Here is a 21,508-nt window from a genome sequence, read left to right as displayed (position 1 = left end):
TAAAATAAAGCCGCAGTAAAACATGTTCACTCTTGTGATAACACTTTATTTCCATGTATACAAACACACTGACGCGAGATCAAGCACAATTAACAGCACACATCCATGTACAACTATTTACAGAGTTGGTATTTTACATGCACAACAAATAAAAAGTAAGCCAGGGAAAAAAAATGCAGTTTTGTGCATGGAGCTTGGTTTGGCCCCTACCAGTAGATGATATCAGAGGCACCTGACTTTCCTAAATCTGTCGCTCTCTGGAGTGGCTGTCGACAGTCACATAATGCCTGATGTCTGTATCCGAATTTCGTTTGTGGGATCTGTCTTAAAGAACAGTATTTGAGTGTTTTTTCTTGAGCATTATCCATCACACATCCTGGATTTAATTGCAAATGCATACTGGTACATTGTACCTCAAGTCCAACACACTGTATTAATATTGGTTACACATTTCTAATAACCTCATTATCACATTAAGGTGGTTTTTCTTCATGTAATTCTTCATTTAAAAAATACTTTGTTTTTTTTCTAATGAAAATTAGGTCATTTCTTATATCTTGTTTGTTGATTACTGTATTAAAAACTGACACTTTTAGATATTCTACAATGATCCTGATTTGTGACCGACATTTATTCTGTTAGTGCAGGCCCTGGTGTTCTTCATAATAAGTATGACAATAACATTTCTAGGGCGAACAACACACACCAATCATTCAAAACAGCTGCAATAAAACATGTGTAACAGGCAGTGATGGTGCATAGCACCAATAATTGACTGAAAACAGTTAAAACTGACTGAAGACATTCAAAATTTGTTCACTACTGATGAAACCAAAGTAGATAAAACAAACGATAAAAAACAAGTTTTTCTATGCAGAGAACAACGGATCCATTGCTCAGTGTACTCCATCATCCCAAATATTACAATGCATAGGTTCACAGAATTACAAGATAAAAACAACCGTCTGTAAAATTTTGCTAAAAGTAATACTAAGACACATTTCACATTTTTAATGTGACCTGCTAATCATAAAATGTTTGCTCCATTTCCAGACAGGAACTAAAAACACCATTCTTCATTAATCCAGTTACTTAAGATGAAAAGTAAGTCCACTGATATGTAACAGTAGTCTCATTTGAAAACAGCATTGTGAGTGTGTGTATCCACATCATGTGAGTGTGAAGTCCTCCAAGTACAGAAACAGCAAAACCAGTCCGTAGGAGTCTTCATAAACTGGTCTCGACCACTGGAGCAGCAATGACTGATGCTGCAGCTTTCGTGGCCTCTGATCCCACCTGCTGGTCCTGTTTAACACAGATCTCCTGTACCAAGGGTGCATTGGCGTCCTTCCACTCTCTGAACTTGTCTGAGTTAAGCTCCGGGTCTGACAACACCTGCTCGATTGCCTGTAGGTCTGCCTCTTTTGACTGTGTCAGGAAAAGAGCAAAGAAAAATTAAATAATAGCACAATGCTCTGTGGTGTAATGTAAAATCAAAAGCGGATAAACAGAAACACAGGGGAAAAACCAGAATATGAAACAGAAAATGTACCTTTAATGTGCTGTTGAGAGTCCTGACAAGGTGCAGTCTGTCATTGACAGTCTGGTTTTTACAGCGTTTTACGAAGGAGGCCCTGAATTCCCTTTTTGTGGATGGTTTACGATCTCCGATTGGCGAGAGGCTGGCCTGTTTTAGATGAATGTACAGCTTCTCCATCTCATCTGAGCTGTGCCTATCAACCCCTACAACAAGATACGTTTATAATTTATGATCATCATCATACACATCACAAACATTACAATGACTAACTCAAAGGTTCACCACAGGAGACCGCAAGATGCATTGGAACCAGTAAATTTAGATAAAACATGGGTCCTATGCTGCTTGATAAAATTCAGATAGGCCTATGTCAAAGAAAAACATTGGCTTACAATTAAACTTTGCTCAAAAACTGCCACTGAATTTTCCAAATGCTTTAATGACAAGACAGGACAGTTTTACATTCAGTGTAACAGTCAAAAAATTAAATTAAAAGAGTAAAATAAAGTCTCACCTTCTTCTTGAGCACCAGAAGCAACCCTCTGTGCCTCCGCTTCCTCTGCAACAGGGCTTTCCTCATTGGACCCCATTTCCGGAGAGTCCTGCTGAGACGAGCCTTCCAGCGCCTGGGTGTCATCCTCCTCTTCTGTCTCCTCTGGCGGAGGTTGATGCGAGTGTATCTGAACAGAACACACCACAGCTGTTTCCCCGGCAGGAGGAGACGCCTGCGAGACCAGGTCCAACCAGGACTGCCGCTGCTTGGCGAGCGAGGAGGTGGAGCTCTGTGATGTCATTGTGCTGACGGGGGATGAGAGCGAACCGTTGGCTTCGCTTGGGACCGCGGAGGAGTAAGGGGGAGGAAGGGTACCCTGAAAGACGAATACACTAAGGTTAATAATGTAGCATAAACCAAAAGGGTTCAGTTGAATAAGGTACTTTTACAACATTTCGACCAGAGTGAGCATAAGATTCCTGTACGGTTGTGACATGACTGACCTGATGTGTGCTACCAGGGGGACCCGATGCATCCATCGAGTCCCTCAGGGTTTGTTCAGAGTATGGTGGAGGGGGAATCTCTGTGCTTTCAGCTTCTTCGTGGTCACTAGCTTCACTGTAACACTCTGCACGAGAGACACACACACACAAAGTCAGAAAATATAAAATGACTCATACAACCAGAATCTAGAGATATATATTTATTTAGAGTATTTTAGCCCTGATGACTAGAGATGATTTTCATTCAAGAACAGTAACAGGTAAGGCTGCAGCTCATTATTATTTTCTTTGTGGATTACTGTTGTTTGCCCATTATTTTCACAATTAACTGTTAAAAAAAGGCGATTATCACAATTCCCCAGAGCCCAAAGTCATAAGTCCAAAACAGACTCATAAATAAAGAAAAGCAGCAAATCCTTATTTTTAAGAAACTGGAACCAGAGAATCTTTGACATTTTTGCTTGAAAAATATCTGAAATGATTAATCGATTATCAAAATATATGCCAATACATTTTTCTAGGATCAACTAACTGATTAATCAACTAATCATTGCAGCTCTAGTAACAGGTAACTAAAATACACGTGTGATTGTCATGTGTGCTCACCGGCTGCAGGATTTCGTTCTGTTGCTTCATAATGAATGGAGGCTAGTCCGAGCTTATTCAACCACCTGAATATTAATTAAAAAAAAGAATAGTCAACTCAATAACCATCACATAACAAGACATTTTCAAAAAAAACCCTGGAGCCACTTTTCCACCAAACAAGCTCCGGTTCTTGAACTAGTTCAACTCAAGATTCTTGGAAGCAAACCAAGTAGAAGTATATATGTCACTGGGTCCGAGTAAATTAAGTTGGCTCACAGCATAAATGAAATTGATTTCCAAAGAGAATTTCAATTTTAGAATGAATATACGTGTATAAATATAATATATAATAAATATATATACGTTTTTAAATGGCACCATCTGTGCCATTTAAAATTTCTCAGGTACCAAACTATATATTTCACTTATATGTTACCATAGGTTCTCAAAAAATAGCCCAATTGGGCCCCGCTAGGGCTCAACAGGTTAATATTCGACTTACAAGTTCATCTCCTCGTGGCTCTCAGCAGCAAAATAAAACATCATGACTTGTGGGTGACAAGCTTTGAACGCACTGCAAGAGACAAGGTAAACAGAGACGAGTTAAGACAAGATCACCACAAAAAGAGCAGAATCACAAGAAGTTTCGACTGGAATGAAGTTTAACTATGTTTATTCTACTTCACTGATCATGTTCAGATAGTGTCAAGACTGTATGCGTCTTATCATAGTGTGTGGGAGCACTTTCCATGTCATTACAGTCCCACAACAGATAAAGTTCCTTTTAGTTCAAACCACGGATGGTGGGTGGCTTTTAAAAGTGATCTGACTGAGATGAAGCAGGCACTGAACAGAGTATAACTTTGAGCTTACTGTTTCTTCCTGCACTCTATGGCTCTGTCAATCATGAAGTTGGCAAGGTCAATGTAGCCTTCAGCCTTTTCTGCCTGCAACATAGAAGATTGAACAACGTTAGTTGTGTGTAAGTGCGCATTAAAACAAACTGATGATTTCAAACCACTTCCTGACAATGACACCTGCCATTGAATTGCAGCAGGCCACTTCTTCTATTTACTCCCATCATGTGAGGAAATTATCATGCCAGTAAATCAAACGCATCAGTTACGTATGCCCGTATCAGTGTCTGACGGGCCATTAGTGACACCATCTCATTCAGGAAACACAGTGACACAGCTTGGTTCCTGCAGCGACGAGCTGGGAGACAGCTGTGGCATAGACAAGTATGACTCATCTGCAGCCTCGGTGCCTCACTCTGCATCTGTGACTCAACAAGTGTACAATGTATAATGTGTTAAAGATTAGTGCTGTAGAGAAATTTATGTTTTATTTGTTTGAGTTATAACCAGTGCAGACTGACCCAGTGACAGGGATTTCTGCCTGGCTTTGTGTGTCTTTTTTGTTGTTTCAAGACAGTGACATTTAAACATGGTTTTACAAGGGTTTAATATATCTAGTGAAAATCTATAAATAAATTAAGAGAACAAAACCAACAAGGAATTGATTCTACTACAGGTTGTGGAGCCAAAGCGTGCTACAGCTTTTTCACTACATTGTATACCTCCATTCATTTTATTAAAAACACATAGTTGAGGTACACTGTTATACTGTGTGACATGTTCCTTAATGACAATGAACATGAGCTCTGCATATTATGTAGAGCAAATGTCCACACTGTCTCGCTGCCTTATCCAAATGTGTATACATCTGCTGCTGAAGATTATACCCCACAAATGCACAGCAAAGCAACATTATGTAATTTTTTACCCTAAAATAACAGCCTCAAAATGATTTTGATGGTACAGCATGTTGTAATAGGGTGAGTGGTGTCTCTGTCTCAGCCACACCGCCCCCCCCATCACTTGTTTCTGCTTTCTACAGCTTTAAAAGAGCATTATAGAGAGAGGGAGGCATAATGTCAAAGCGTTCACAGCCAGAGTGAGAACTGGAAAAATTACACATGAAACTACTAAATGCATCTGAAATCATCCTATACCTGTTTTTAGTAGTAGTAGTTTGATATGAAAACATTTTTATTTCATTTTACAGAACATAAGAAACAGAAACGGATGCTTAGGGTTATTTAGAATGACTGAATTCACAGAGTTTACCGTGTCAGCACACTGATGCCACTTTGGACGATAAAGTTTATCATTAAACTGTAAAATATCCTGTCTCCATTAAATATCTTTGTCATTGTGTAGTGAAGTGTTTATGTATATATTCTGAAGATAGGCTGATATTGATTCTTCTGTGATTGGTCAGACTTAACATGTTTTCATTAACATAAATGGTAAACTCTATTCTACCGTATCACATGCTCTTTTTATGATGTGTTTGAAGGAAAGGTTTTCTTTCTTAATAGTATACTGTCTACCTATATATCTATGTGCCAACCACTAGTTCCCCCCATACATTCTAAAGTATCATAATTAAACTACACATCTGCTTATAGTCGTAACAATAAATCACACAGCATTTAATAGAGACACAGAGCTCGAAGTGAGCAAAAAGGGGGCAACATATGACCAAATTAACAGCTAACCGTAGCTGCTTGTTACTAGTCAGCTCAGTCAGCCATGCAGCTAGCGGCTCTGAGACCAGGAGTGCTAGTGTTTACAGGCGCTTTGGACCGAGACGGACTGGGGCTAGCTGGTTAGCATGCCAACTTCAGTAGATATGTCTGCAATACATTACATTGACATTATAATGTCAAAACTGCTATTTATTCACATGCTGTTGCGTCTTTTAGTTGATTTTTGAATGTTTTCAATTAAAATTCTAACATATTGCTCCTTCAAGGTTTGTGGCGCTACAGTCGCAGTCTGAAGTGATGAGTTGTGACAGCAGCAACAGACACCAGTTGAACATATGCACATCATAAATGAGTCTATGAAAGAGTTGTTTAACTCACCAGCTGGTTGGTGTACCAGTAGAGAGACGTCTTCTTCAGCACAAACCAGTACTTCTTCCATTTGATACCCAGGAAGCCTTTGCTCTCTTTCTTCCTGTACAGCCAGCCCTGGTGATCTGGCTGACCCAGCTCTTTCACAGAGATCCGTCTCCTGCTCATGTTCGTACCATTGCCTGTGCACAGAAAACACACAAATACACTGAGACCTCCTCTTCCTTCGTCCGCAGAGAAGCAACGCCACAGCTAAACGCAAATATAGCATTAGAGGAAGCAAGACGTTGCATAGTCTAAAATCCAAACAGGCAAAACGTTTCCCCTTGAGAGTGAAATAGGTTACTATGCGGTCAATTTAGAAATGAACTCTAAAAATAACCGAATAGTCAATTCAGAAGTGAGGAGCTGCATCCAGCCTACCTGTTCCAGTAATGAATCAGCCAGAAATAACAATAACAGAAACAATCTGTACTAGATTTTCTCAGAATCCAAGACACAGAAACGGAGGAGCAGAAATGGAGAGGAACTGAAGTGAAACTAACTGAGCGTTGTCTTAAAGACCTTTGAACGCACCAATTGCCCTGCCACTTCACACGCCCACAGAGGGTCCAAATTACAGTGGAGGGCACACACAGCGACAGAGTGATGAGAGCGGGAGGGTGACAACTTACCACCTCGGGTCTTCCTCTTGGATTTGTGTCGGAGGGAGACCTTTGGGAGGAGAGAAGAGGAGAGTGCTCAGGTCAGACAGCCGGAGGTGAGGAGAGCACATGAACAGTCTCAGACCCCAGAGAAGGAGAGGCTGTCTGGAACATCCTGTTTCTCACACAGATGAGTGTCACAGGCAGTTTTTTCTCTTTGCCGTTCTCGCTCTCTGCACACACCCCTCTCTAACATCCTCATCTGTGACTTCACATGTCACTTATGTCTTTTGTCTCTTCTTCTCTTCTTCTCTTAACTCTTCTTTAATTGAACTAAAAACGCTAAGAGAAATCAAACTAGCCAACAACCAAAGGAGTATAACTGCTATAAATATAAAACTTTGTCATCATAAAATAGGAGAAGCAGAAGTAGTTTCTCCAAAAAAGGAGGGGAGGGTTTGTATGTCATTATAATAGAGAGAAACAAGGCAACCTTTGCTCTGCCAGAGTAAATGTCGCACATAAATAAAGGAGGAACACTTACAGGGTTATAGTCATCAGCAGCCATTGAAGGGGGCACAGATATGGGGAAGGCAGCCTGTTGAGAGAAACCAAAAAAAATACTCCTTATCCACAGAGGCCTAGGTTGACAATATCAACACCCACAGATGAATGGGCAGAAAATTAGCAGCTCTTTGCTCGCTTGTGTGACAACAGGAAGTCACGTCATGGGGCAGACAGCTCAGATAATGTTGCTCAATTTGAATGTTTTTCCACTTTTTTTTTGAGTGAAAAAAAAAATTAAATGTGAGTTGAAAGCACCATTTCTCCTTCTTTGGAAATGGAAGCCGAGTCAGAAAAAAAGGCTAAAAACTTGAAATGTTGAAGCAGGCGAACAGAACTGACTCAAAGCTGAAGTGTCACAACGTTCAGTGTCAGCAATTCAACAGCCTTTGACACATAGCTACCTACCTACACTGCCTTCATGTATTGAAGATTAGAGGGCTTCTTTGTAGTGTCACATTTTAAGAAAAAGCGTTTTAAGCAGTGTCAAGCACAGAGGAAAAAAACACATTTTGAGATGTACCAACATAGATGAACAGTGACATGAAAGATATTGAGAAATCCAAGCTGACACTATTGACTAACTTCCTCTGCGTGCTTAAGTTCCTTATTCGTAGAGTGTCAAAGCTGCCTGACAGACACACTCAACAGCAAACATTTAACAACTTGTCTCCGTTGAAAACCTTTTCCTGATTCAATACGGCAAAAATCTGAATATGATCTGACAGAATTAAAGAACCTCAACCTCCCTACACTTACAGATCTGACAATTCTCGCCCCTCTCGTCTACAACCTCAACCTTACACATTGTAAGACTAAGCGTACCGAACGCAACCCAGCCTTGATGTCAGGAAATGTAAAAGCACAGGTGGCGATGTGGTCACAGGGTCCTGAGTTCAGGTCCCGCTGCCGTTGTTCACACTCAATCATTCACCACAAACTCTATCTACACACAGTGACAACAACAAAAGAAGAGAGGAAGACTCATACCTGGTACTTGAAACTTCCAAGTTCAGTATCAGTATCCTGTGTTGCTCTAAAGGCTTACACAATGACAGCACTTATCTAAACTAAACCTGTGTATCAGTGTATCTGTGTGTGCGTGTTTCTTTGTCTTGCACAACACACATGCATCATCTTCTTCATCATCTTGTTTTCCGGGTGCTTGAGTCACCGGCTGCATGTAGGAGTTACATGATGATCACCACATAAACCACAGCCGAACCTGACTCTGAATGTGTGTGTGCGTGTGAGTGTTTAGCAACTAAGTTCCTGTGGGATTTTTTTTCTTGCAGGTGTGAAAGGTTAACTATAATTTTGGTTATGCTATTCCTATAACACAAATGTATCTGCAGATTTGCATGTAATGTTTAATCATAATAAGCTAAAGAGAGATTAATAGACGTATACCTTTCTGGCTTCAATCAGTTCAGCTGGCAGCTATCTGCCAACCACATCTGCATCTATTATCTGTTTTTAATCTCCTCAAAACAAACAATGGTTGAAGCTTGTGCATCACATTTTAGTTGTAAATTTTGGTTACTGCAAAATAAGTCTTGGAATCTATACAAAAATCTTATATACAAACAAATGCTAAACCTAGCAATGAACACGTCAAGTGCGAATGCATTTCATAAACAACCAGGACATAACCAAATCCCCATTGCATAGCGGGGCCATTTTAAGTAGATCTTGGAAACTTAAAATACGGTTTCTTAAACGTTAAATCACGTAAATGTTCATTATATTTCTTGAATCAATAAAACAATGTGTAATTTAACCCCTCAAACTCCACTTCAAACGGCTGCCGCCAACATTTAACGAAGTTTTACCTTATAATGTGAAATAAAAAAAAACCTTAAAAATACACTGTAGTCTGGTCAGTATTCGTCCTCAGACGCAGCACGTTCATACTCTAGTCGAGCCAAAAACGTCGCCTGCGAAAACTCTTTATCAGCTTCACACAGTTTTAACAAAACACATCATTTCACTCTACCTTCCACCATGACTTCAATGAAAGCAGTTTAGCCCGAAAACTCTGCTCAAAGTCTGCCCAAACCTTGGTCAGCATGTCGGGGAAAAGAAGACGAAGAAGAAGAAATTCAAACAGGCCCGGCTGGTTTCAGGTGAGTTCTGGTGCTGTTTGGGTGTCACCCTCTTTCTCCACTTCAAAAAATAAGGGTAACACCCGAACTCAAACTGAACTTTTACTCTTTTTTTTTTAGTTCAACGCAGCAACAACTTTTGAGTTACTGCTGCTATTAAAGGTGAAATTAAGAATTTATGTGGGGAAGTCCTTGCAGCTCCCACTCATGACCACTAGATGTCGCTGGATTACTGCTATACAACAGAAAAACGAGGCACCAATAACAATGCAACATACTCAGCAATCAGTGGACACAGACATGGTAGGAAAGTATCTGTGTTTAAGCGACTCACACGTGGATGATACTGTTTTTACAGCTAATGTCATTAAGTTACATAACAAACATTTAGACTGGACTGACCTCTATTGTTCTGGAGACTCATTTGGGTTATTATTAACACCTCTCTTATCAACTTCAAAAAGATGTGTCACCACTTCAAATACCTGGATGTAACTGATAATGAGTGCAACTGCTGAACAGAACTGCAAAGTTTAGTTGACTAATCAATTAGCCGATTGAAAGACAATTAATTTCCAACTATTTTGATAACTGATTCATTGTTTCAGTCATTTTTCAAGCAAAAAAATCAAATATTTTCTAGTTCCGGCTTCTTAAATGTAAGGATTTGCTGCTTTTCTTTGTCGTTTATGATAGTAAATGAAGACTCTTGGAGGAAGACAAAGGGGGGAATCTGAAGACATCACTTTGGGCTCTGGGAAACTGTGATGAGTATTTTTCACAATTTAATTATTTATTGATGTATCTTAAAAGAAAAATAATCTGCAGATGAATTGATAATGAAAATAATCACCAGTTGCAGCCCTATTACTGACCAAGTTTAATTTCACATATCACTAGTGTGAGAGGGACGTTAAGGTCAGGACCCAGCGAGAAGAGTGCTGCAGCGTTTTTCCTTTTATTGCTTCGAGTCAAATTCACAAAATATTCAGTGGTTTTCTCCAGGAAGAAGGAGAAAAATAAGTGTTTCATGTTACAGAGTCCACTCATGTGTCTGGGAGGCTGCGGCCTGGCTATCAACACCCTTCACCGTCTCGGTGGGGAGCTGGGTTTGTAGCCACAACATCACTGCTCGAGCTGTGTCTATGCAGAGGATGTTCTGGCCTATGTTGGCTTGTGCCGGGATGGCGGTTAAACCAGCAGACACATTCCTGGGTCCTGCGTTATTATAGTCTCTGTTTCATTTCTGCTTAAATAGACAGGGGCCTCTTCTGTCTTTCCACTTGCTATTGTACTGCAGCGAGTGGAATGAAGTGACTATGAAGAGACCCCCTCTCTCTTTATATCTCTCACATTCTCACACTGTAGCTTCCCCTCCCATTTGTCACCCTATCATTCCCATCCATATCAAGTAACTTCCTTGTGTTAACCCCCTAAAAAAGCTCCCCCTTTGACATTTCAATTAAATGTGTTGAGTTAAATAAAAGATTTCAACACAATTCACACTCTTCTACTTCTGTGACGAGGGGAAAACTCTCAGCATGCCACTTTGGAGTGATTTAAAGGGGCATTTCGCTGCAGCTATGTTTGGGTGGAAGTGAGGTAATCTGGCCTGTGACTCATGTCAAAGGCCCGAAGGACTCACGGGAATGCAGATTGGTCACACCATTGTAGCACTCAATCTCCCATCACGATCCATGCTGAGAATTGTCACGGCACTTAGTTGGTGTCCCCCCTCCTCCCACCCAGAAACTGTGTGTGTGTTTGTGAGGGAGAGAAATGAGAGATGGGGGGCAAACAGAGTGGCTATTATTCAGCAGGGGAATCGCTCACAGTGTAAAGGGGGAAGGGTGCGGGGCTGGAAATGATATCAGATTCTAGCTTGCTCAGTTTGATGGCGCTGCATGCCCCCCGCTTGCTGTTGGTAGTAACTGTCCAGTTGCCCTGGCACTGCTCACTACCTCAGTTTAGATCTGCTGCATGTGCTCACTGTAGCTCTAAATGCAGTATTGAATGACAGTAAATGTGGTGTGCACTCTGCAGAACATATAAATCTAACAAAGTATATTTCCAGTCCTTGTATTCTTTGTTTTGTACTTATTTTAAAGTGCCATTTTTCACAGTGCACACAAATAATCCAAAGGATCGAAAGCTATAAAATAAACTATACTCTATATCGACGCTGACAGCAGGGGTCAAGGTTTTCTTGTTTGCCGCAACAACAAGTCGCCATTGAACCATAAATCTGTACAAATGTGATTTGTTCACATGCCACTACTGACTGTGTGCCTAATCCATCTGACCTCCGTGGAGGTGTATGAGTGGTATGTGCCACTAAAGGATTGACAGTAACTCATGGTGCTGTGGTATATGGCCTCTAAGTGTGTATGTGCGGAGATAGCAAAGCAGTCCTGAGTTTACCCCTGTGGTCACTACATTTCGTTTGCCACAGCCGATAGAGGCTGGATCAATTTCTACTTGTAGCACAATCAGTAAGGAAAAAGAGCGAAGACGATGCGTTCGAATACCCATACTACCTTATTGTTTAGTATGCCAGAAAAAGATTTAATATGTCCCACTACATATTAGCGCCAAATAGCTGCATCTGCTCACATTTTGCAGTATGCTTTTCTGGCTATTCTGACCCACACTCGATGGTACATCACATTGACTGAGCTGCAGAGAGAGTGCAGGCAGGTTTCAGTTCATTGGCTGCGTTCCAAATTGTATATTTTTTCTTTTTACTTAAAATTTCATGCTTCAGTCTGCGACAGGTATATGAGCAAGAGGGCCAAAGTTCAAGGCCCAATGCTATGACAAAGTAGTATGTCCCAACTGTGTGCATACTGCATGCAACAGTATGTACTTGGTAAGGGCAGCTGTGGTACACACAAAAAGTAAAAAGAAAGGTATGAGTGCTGCAGGGATGACGTATTTTTGAAGGCTAAGTTAGCATCGCCCTCGTTCCCTCGACAAAAAGCCTATTGGATTCGTCAATTACATTTTGTTCTATTGCGGAAAATAAGCTCTGTGGCATACAACAAGTTTATCATACTTACACATTTTGACATGACGTGTAAAAACCATGTAACCTTACTTTAGGCATCAAACTGAAATCCCTTTCAAAAACCCACTGACTTCGGGACAAGGGAACTGGAAGTGATAAAAATGCTAACTTATCTCTGGGTTTCAGGACTCATTCCTCCAGCACTCTATACTTATCTAGATATGTCATTCAAAACCCCAAATTTGAAACTGAAGGTTTCTCTAGATTAATTGATAATTGGCTCTAGATGAAATGTCAGAGGATGACCAAAGCCATCAAATACTTAGTGAGGTATCTGGCTAAAAAGCAACAGTATAATGGTGTGGATTCAGACTGGCCACAGTCAGAACCTGTTCACATGATCTACAAGTTGCATTGTTGCATACTGCTCTGGTGGTTTGTGTTTGATAGAGAGGGCGAGGCAAAGCGTGTATGTTGTCTTATCTGCGTGTGAACTGTAATGGGCTTGTAATTGAGGCTTCCAGTTTCACCTCCTCCTGCCAACGCTGAGGCCAGCGGCATTCCTTACAGTGCACAGTGGACTAACTCACTCACATGAAAATGCACTCACGTACTGTACTTATCGTACATACCTCATTCTTTCATTAGTGGGATTGATAGCGTTTAGACAAACTGACCCAACACAATATACTTACTGCTTGAGAGAAGGACCAGGACCGTATGTGTGGCTGATTATACCTGTAAGAGACAAAGAAAGTCAATACTCAGCGTTGACGTTAATCAGTACTTTACAGTAAAATTGTCTTGTACAGTCAGAAGCTTTATCTAACCATCATACTTTAGATCAGCTCAAGTGTCTCTTGAAAATTTCCAACACATACTTATTGCTCCCCAGCTCCTTCGTAACCACTCATTATCTTTATCTGCGTTCCAATCCGGCTTACTTTGATATGGCCTGAACAAAACAGGTCCCGTGGAGACTGTTTAAGCGTTGGCATTTTAGTTAATGTGCCAGTGGTTTCTGATAATACATTTGGCAAGCGGCCACAGCAGCAAGGGCAGACAAGAAACTCAAAGTGGTCGATTTACCTCAGCCGCGGCCTCACCCTACAATCTGAAATTCATTTTTTCCTGCCTTGCCATTGCTGACATTTCAGTGCTCTCCTCCTCCTGTCATCCATACATTTTCACGCCTTTGTCTCCGGCGTAAATTACTAGTTACTGATGTTTCTTTTGCAGGTGTTGCAACTTCAAATACTTATGTAGACATGCTCTGCTCTCCTGCCCACACACAACGGCCCTCACTTTTTTGGAGATAACCAAATTGATGGTCACATTTTATGCTTTGTCACGAGGAAAAACTGGTTTGTTTTTACAGCTTTACATGCCAAAATTTATATGACACCTGATTACACCCACTGTCAATCAAACCATGTTGCGTGCATCAGTTTTGCATGTTTATGAACCTCCACCAGCAATGAGTCAACTGCTTATCTGCAAGATTTACTATAGCATCGCTCTATATATTCTAAATGTGAGTAATGTGTTTTGATCGAGCGTGTGACAAACCGGATGCCATGAGTTTCTTGTGCAGCTCTCAGAATAGAACTGCCGGTGAGGGAGGGGGGTATTGTGCGAGGCGTTTAGTCATCGATCTTGGTGTTAATGTGGGGAGTCACACCTCCTCAGGCCCTTCATCCAAGACCGGAGGAAGCACAGGGGCAACGGATGAAGCGACGGAGGAGCAGCAGTCCTCGGATGTCGTCATGTTTCGCAGTGGGATGGGGTTATTTATAGTCAGGAGCGTAGAAAAATCCGGATTTGTCATAACCGTGACATTTCTAAAGATGCTCCGGCATGTGAAGGTGTCTTGGGGGTGGATGGCAAAGGATGGACACGTTGATGTGTGGGACATGTTGGAACATCTTGGATAGTCGAGGTCCTGAGAGATATCAATGTCTCTGAAAAGGCATACATGTACTGTATATACCCATTTATTAATAATAAGCTGGGAGTGAAAGGGTTTGTACAGCTCCGACAAAAGAAATTGTCTGCAGAGGTTTGATAAGGCTGAGATTTCTTTATTTCGATGCTTCCGAGCCTCGCTCACATACAAAAAAGCAATAAAAAGCCATTTTGAACACACTTCTGCATATATTTGAAGAATTCTGCTCTAATTCAATAAGAGAATCAACCAAGATGGTTTCTTTTAATTTTAATGGTCAGGCTGGAGCAGAGCAGTGATGTGTAGGAGGAGGCAGCTCTAACCATGTCATTGCAGAACCTCATAGCCCCAGTGCAAATTGATTAAAGGGACAGTTCACCCCAAAATCAAAATTACATATGTTTCCTCTTACTCATAGTGCTATTTATCCATCTAGAGATTGTTTTAGTTTGAGTTGCAGAGTTTTGGAGATATCAGCCATAGAGATGTTTTCCTTTCCTCCGTTGTAATGGAACTAGACAGCACTAGAACTAGTGCTCAAAGCACCAAGAAATATATTTGAAAAATTCAACACCACTGTCTCTTTCCAGACATCATGACCCAGTTATTCAAGATAATCAACAGACCTTGTTGTGAGCAGTTTCATGTAGGAACTATTTTCTTCCTACTATACTACACCCGCCAGCCGTATCATCGCGCAGAGGACAGACATCACTGTGGCGGATATCTCCAAAACTCGACAACTCAAACCAAAACAATCTAGATGGATAAATTTCACTACAGTGTAAGAGGAAATATATATATATATATATATATATATATTTGATTTGATTATATAAATTTCCCCTCAAATAGTTAATATACCGTCTTGGAAAGTAACTCAATGGTTTTCACCCTCCAGCCATCTGTTTGTCTGTATGTCTTTCTCTCTCTCTGTGCTCTTTATGAACCTCACCCTGCTCATCTATGGCATATTTCCGCCGATCATAAAAGCAGCCCACCCACTGACCCACTGTTTTATAAAGATTCCACAGCCTGCTGACGGTCACTCCCTGTCGGAAAAGTAGACCCACCCTGTTCTAATGTTTCTCATCTGACCTATGGACTACACAACACCGTGTATGTGTGTGTAGGAGTAAGGGAAGAACTCACCGGTTGAGGAAGTCACTGCTAGAGTGCCAGTCAGGCCCCTGTGATACATAAAGATTTATGTGTTAACGTTAGAGATGGTGTCAACTGTTCTGGTGTAGCTGCTCTGAAAGACTCAGTGGGATTGAGATTTACTAACACACCCTCAAAGCTATTGTTGATTAGGCCTGTCACAATAATTGAGTTCCTGCCTTATTGTACATAGTGAGCCAGAGTCAATTTTATTATTTGGTGGAGTGGTTTAATTTTCTTTGTTTATTTATTTAGGATATTTTAATTTTTATTTCACATTCCCCCTCGATGTCTCAATAAGAAGTCTTAAGGGTTAAAAGTTCATTGCTCTTGGAAAGCGTGTACTGGCACCATGTTATATTACCTTTATATCAGTGGCATAAAATTGTCTTACATGCAAAGTATGTAATTTTTGCCACTAGGGGTCTCTCAATCAAAACAAAAACAAAACAAAACAAAAGACTTAAGTAGTGTGGAAATAAGGGAGTAGTTGTCATTGTAAAACACCCACTACTGCTAATGAAAATCTGATGTGACCCAGGCACAAATGTTCTGTTTAGTCACGTTCCCCAGCTTCCTTCCTCACTCTCTCACTCCTGGAGGCTACAGCGACCTGACCAAATGAAACACACCATTACCTTGAATAAAAGAATGGATTTTTCTGGATTCTGAACATTGTTGGAAACATCTGGGATAATTTAAGTCAACAACTCAACAAAATATATGACAAAGCTCTAGTCGTTTTCCAACTTTTTAATGTACTTTTGACCCTTTCCGACATGACTTTACAGTACGTGTAATACTGTATGTTAACTATAAAACGGCAGCATCTTCTCGAGCAGGCAACCAAATTATGAACAGGTTTAATAATATGTAGCCTTGAAACTTGATTACACGCTATTTTTTTGCTGATTCAGTCCTCTCCAGAATAGGAATAAAAGACATTGAGAATAAAACATTCATCACATTCATATGTCTCTGTCTGTGATTTGTGATCAGTTAACAAATAAATACTCCACATGCACAATCTACCAGTAATTCATTCCCATGTAACCATTTGTGATGTGCAGGCAGAACATGTTAGTGGTTAGCAAACTTAACAGTGGGTTTAACAGAGTGCAGTAGTGTTTAGGTAGACCACAGGTTTTTAAGACAGTGCAAATTAGTGAGGACCACAAGCGACTCTAACTTGGCAAGATTGGGCAGAGCAAGGTGCAGGGAAGAAGAGGTGGAGGAAAGATAAGAAAAAGGCCCATCACCATCAGTAGATTCATGCGCAAAGAGACACAGGCAAAGAGGAAAGAGATTAGAGTGGTGGGGTGTTCTTCAGTTCCTTGATGAGAGGTGCTGATCAGTCCCAGGCAGACGCTTCTTCAAATCAATGAAAATGGCCAAAAGCTGTCAGGCAAAGTAATCCTAACCTGGCTTTTAAATGTTTAAAAGGCAACATATGTGCAGGAATAAAGATCCTGATGGAAAACCTGCTTTGGCCATATGGTCCCCCAGCTGGAATTTTAAAGTTCATCAAAGAGGGAAGCAGTTGCATAAGCATCACCATCTGAGACACAGAGAGAAGGTAACCTGACATTAGCTATCCTGTTTCACCGCATGCTTAAAAAACAGAGGCAGGGTTCACCTCAAAGGTCAAAGCAGGTTAGAAAGCCAGCAGGCTCGAGAGTGGAAGTTAATGACTTAAGCTGCGCTTCACTGACAGATTGTTATGATAAATATGGCATTTTTCAGTATGTTAACTGAACTAGAACAGTTCAGCAATTTTTTAAAAGAAAAACATCATCCCACATGCTACATTATAGTTTTATATTAAGCAGTAATTCCACACCCACAATAAAGACAATACAAAAGGTCACTGACACGAACTGCAATTTTTAATAAAACGCTATTCAAAACTTACAAAAGGCAGATAAAGCAAAAACAGACACTTCTTCCCTGTAGTTTCTTAAATAATACTGTCATTCTGTCTCCTGTGATTTGTCGTCTCTCCACAGCATGAGCTAATAGAAGGCCGTTTGACCTTTGTGTCCTCAAAGATTGGTTCAAAACACTGGCTTAGAAAGACCATTTATTACTGTCAACCAGCTGTATTTATAGGCCCTTTAGGTGGGTAATTGCAGAGTAAACTGAAACACAGGATATACAAGTTTACTGAATAGAGTGCATAGCTTTAAAACCAGCACAAATATTTGCCAGTGACAAGATATAAACATCCTTTTACCAACCGATGCAGCATTGTCAACTAAAGTGACTATAAAAATCTTTCTGAAGTATATGCATAGCTTACAAGAGGCAACCTTTGGCAGAAGGTAATGTAACTAACTGATCACAAAAGTGTCACTTGAAAAGAAAAACATGGATAGAAAAAGCACAGTCTCACTAACAAAAAATGTGTTGGTTTCACTTAGTAAGTTTTATTTTTATGACTTATCTATGCAAATAAAATTAAAATAAGCAAATAGCTGAAGTGATGTACGGCAAGTTTTCTGAAGTATTAAATAATGGTACCAGAGAGCATTTCAACTGAAACATGATATAACTTAATAAATATGTACAGAGGAGTCCATAAATGGCACACAAGGCCAAAGAGTCCTAAACCTGAACAAACCGTATCCTCTTGCTCTTGAGGCAGAGATGGGACTTGTAGTCAGAGACGAGGAGAGTTGTGGGCAGTGTTAGAGGGGTGATGATGTAATGTAGTCGTGAGTACTACAAAAGCAGGTTTGGTTGAGGAGTAGTAGTTGGTAGTAGTAGTAACACCAGGGAAGTATGGAGGTTGGGGGAGAGAGGAGTGTGAGAAAGCCCGCAACTGCCAAAAAAACAGCTGGACGTTAAAAAATCAAAGGCACTGAGGAAGGACAGACAGGAACAGGAAGCCCCGGACAGGAAGCGCATCATCAGTGAGTCAATAGCTTAAGCCGCGTGATCCAACTGACCAGTAGTGAGCGTTCTGCCGTTGTGCGCTTGGAGGCGGGGGCTACGGGGGCCTTTCTCATGTCCTCCTGGTAGGGGATGGTGGCGCTGTTGTGGAGGTCTGAGTTGGAGTAGTAGCGGCTGCCCCTGATGTGGTCCACTCTGACGAGGTGGCGCTCCCCCGCAGGCCTGTAGGGTGGAGACACAGAGGGGACCTCCTCTGCGATGGTGGGGATCCTTTCATTGCTCAGGTATCTATACAGGAGGTCTTCACCTAAAGCACGGAGACAATGAGAAGTTAATGAGAAGCTTATTAATAGCAACAAAAGGTGTTTCTATGAACATGATATTGACATCATAAAAAAAAAAACATAAGTTTATTGATACCAGAGCGTTTGAGACTTGGAGTCCCATACGTCAGGTAAAAATTGAAGCAAAAGCTTTCTTGATGAGAATATGATACCATTTGTCTCTCTCCAAGTGGAGCTGGAGCCAGCAGCCAGTTAGCTTAGCTTAGCATAAAGACTGGAAACAGGAGGAAACAGCAAGCCTGTCTCTGTCCAATGGTAAAAAAATACATCTCCAAGTTTCTCCAAAGCTCACTAATTATTGGGTTCTATAAAGCTCACTAATTATAACACTCACTACAGTAATTAACACCTTATACCTTGCTAAACTTATTTCCACTAACCACAGTGTCAAAATTACAATTTGTGGTTTTCACAGGAGGTTGAGTGCAGGACTCTTTCTTGGCAGGGAGCAGTGACATCCTGGAGATGCCTGTCAACCTTCCTGTGCCTTCGTGTAGCTACTAACAGTCATTTATTTATTTATTTTTGTATGGATCCTGATTATACATCTTGTTTCAAATCCTTCAAATGAGAAACAACATAAATTAATGAGCTTGAGAGGTGCTAATAGGCTGATATCGTTAAGCTTGGATGGATTCAGGCAAGCTCTATCCACTGTCTGCTAAACTAAGCTACCTGACTGCAGGCTCCAGCTTCATATTAATTAACCAAGTTAAATAATGAATGCTATTTTGATTTAGACACATTTTAAACATGACGTTTTATCAGACCAAAGGATGAACGGATGAAATTGTCAAGGGAAATTCCATAAAAAATAATTTTGGAAAGTTTTTCTAATTGGTTGCAAATGACAGTGGAGTGTACTATGTTTATGTTTTTTAGCTTCGTTGCTCATGACCATGACTATGTAAAAGTATCCTTGTAAAACTCTAAAGATGTAATTTTTTCCAGTGAGGTATGACAGGTGTTTCACAAGTAACTGAAAGCATGCTCATACATACCTTTCCTTCCCTGTGCCCATGGCTTAGCGTAGGGATCTACCAATCCAACACAGGTGTCCGCTGGCATTGAAAGGGGCCGGGGCTTCCCTGTAGACAAGAGAGGGAAGAGAAATATTTTTTATCAAATGCATTATTTTAAGATCATATTTTCAATCCATAAACGTTGGTGGAATCTTTTATAAGATTCCCTGAATGAGACATTACTGACCACGCGAGGGCTTGTGCTCCCTCATCCTGGGCTGAATCACGTTGGCCTCGATGGGGCAGCCAACGCTTAGCTTGTCATAATCTGCAATGGTGCAGCGTCTTCTGCTCTCCTGGTCCAGGAAGGAGTTGGGTGACTCAGAGCCCTTTGGTCTTTTACTAATGCTGGAGAAGGTGTCTGCTCTTGACTCACTGTGCGGAGAAACGAATTATCTATTAAAACATAATATGCCACTTCACAGTGTATAGTATACCACAATAATAATTATTTGTAAGCAAATAATGTAATTTCACTATAAACGCAGTGAAATAAATCTGACAGCCCAACAAACTAAAACCCAGTCTAACATTTTTAAGTGAATGTGACTACGTTCTGTCATCTCCTGGAGGTGGAGGATGAAACAGCTGTTGCGTAAGGACTATGGGGGGACTGGTGGGGGCAGAGTGGGCTGAAGACAAGCAGAACAGAATGTGCAGTAGGAGGGGTGGGTGGTAAAGCGGTTACGGGTGTGGGACACCCTCATTATCCACCTGCCTCAAAGGCCTGGATGAGGAAATGTTGCATAGATTGACTGCAGGATGGCAGTTGGTCTTGCTGCTTGTGTTTTATTCTCTAACTTTTAGAACTAAAAAGCCTCATAAAATACTGCGCTTGGCATATGAAATGCAACAGCTCACCGTGGGGTGTATGGCATCTGAGGAGGAGGGGGGATGTATAAGTCCAGGAGAGCCGGCTTCTCCTTTTTGGTTGATCCGTTGGCTGAGCCGCAGGGAGACTGGGTTCTGATCAAGGAGGAATTGTTCTGAAAAACACAGCATAATTTAGTTGTCACACAAATTAAATAACATCAAGTTTTCTGTTATCCCAAATATGCCTCTTCTGCATGTACTGTATGTAAACAGGATATCAGTTTACCCTCGAAAACAAATTAAGTCATTGCTTGCCGTTTCTTCCAAATCCCAAATTAAGACTAAATAAGACTTGCTGACAACTGGGAGGAGTTTACCACATGTGGTGAGACATGTAAGTGCTTGACTGCGTCTCCCTGAGTTTAAACCTTCTTGTTTGAGGTACGGAAAAATTGCAAGTGAACTCCAAAATAGCCAACTAGACATGTACTTAAAACTGTACTCATTTACCACAGTTATGTTTCCCAACACTCGTCAACACTGTGTCCTTGACTGGATGTACAACTCGTACTTACCGCTGTTCTCATCAGACCTAAATGATATGTCTGGTGATACAGGGAAGTGGATGTGATGGATTAATGCTAAACTGAACATCTGATTTGAGATCTCATGAATCATTCCCCCCGATTTCCTCTTCCAAATAGCTCCCATGTGTACAAATTATACAGCATTACAAAGACAGTGTCATTCATTCCTGGATCAGGGTGTACGTTGTCTATGTTTTGGCTTCTGGAGCCTTATTATCGCAGATAAACTGAGATGGCTAACTCTGATATGCCAGACTTCTTGTTTAAACAAGACGCTGTTGGACATGTTGACATGGCCACCTTTGTGTTGAAAGGCTCTTTGTTGTTTTGAGAAACCCACTCTTATCTGATATCGTCTCGTCTTGCCTTCTCAGGCT

The 21,508-nt window shown here is 40.9% G+C and overlaps 1 protein-coding gene across 1 annotated transcript in view; it reads right to left on the bottom strand.

The window, feature by feature from the left end:
• Positions 1-25: 25 nt before the first annotated feature.
• Positions 26-21,508, bottom strand: part of LOC311273413 (connector enhancer of kinase suppressor of ras 3-like) — a 50,161-nt gene continuing 28,678 nt past the window's right edge. The window contains exons 10-25 of the mRNA XM_084380487.1: positions 20,593-20,717; positions 19,919-20,106; positions 19,711-19,797; positions 18,422-18,672; positions 15,465-15,502; positions 13,063-13,105; positions 7,236-7,289; positions 6,722-6,761; positions 6,057-6,229; positions 3,998-4,071; positions 3,627-3,698; positions 3,143-3,207; positions 2,537-2,661; positions 2,055-2,409; positions 1,553-1,743; positions 26-1,428 (exon numbers count right to left, since the gene is read on the bottom strand). Of these exons, the coding sequence (XP_084236613.1) occupies positions 1,228-1,428; positions 1,553-1,743; positions 2,055-2,409; positions 2,537-2,661; positions 3,143-3,207; positions 3,627-3,698; positions 3,998-4,071; positions 6,057-6,229; positions 6,722-6,761; positions 7,236-7,289; positions 13,063-13,105; positions 15,465-15,502; positions 18,422-18,672; positions 19,711-19,797; positions 19,919-20,106; positions 20,593-20,717 (2,082 nt within the window). The 3' untranslated portion in view covers positions 26-1,227. The remainder of the gene's footprint in view (positions 1,429-1,552; positions 1,744-2,054; positions 2,410-2,536; positions 2,662-3,142; positions 3,208-3,626; positions 3,699-3,997; positions 4,072-6,056; positions 6,230-6,721; positions 6,762-7,235; positions 7,290-13,062; positions 13,106-15,464; positions 15,503-18,421; positions 18,673-19,710; positions 19,798-19,918; positions 20,107-20,592; positions 20,718-21,508) is intronic.

Source organism: Pagrus pagrus (genome assembly GCF_965226575.1).
Source record: "Pagrus pagrus genome assembly, chromosome: 18".
NCBI classification, from domain to species: domain Eukaryota; kingdom Metazoa; phylum Chordata; class Actinopteri; order Spariformes; family Sparidae; genus Pagrus; species Pagrus pagrus.
Note: the sequence above shows the minus strand (reverse complement) of the source record. Positions and strands in the feature narration are given on the sequence as shown.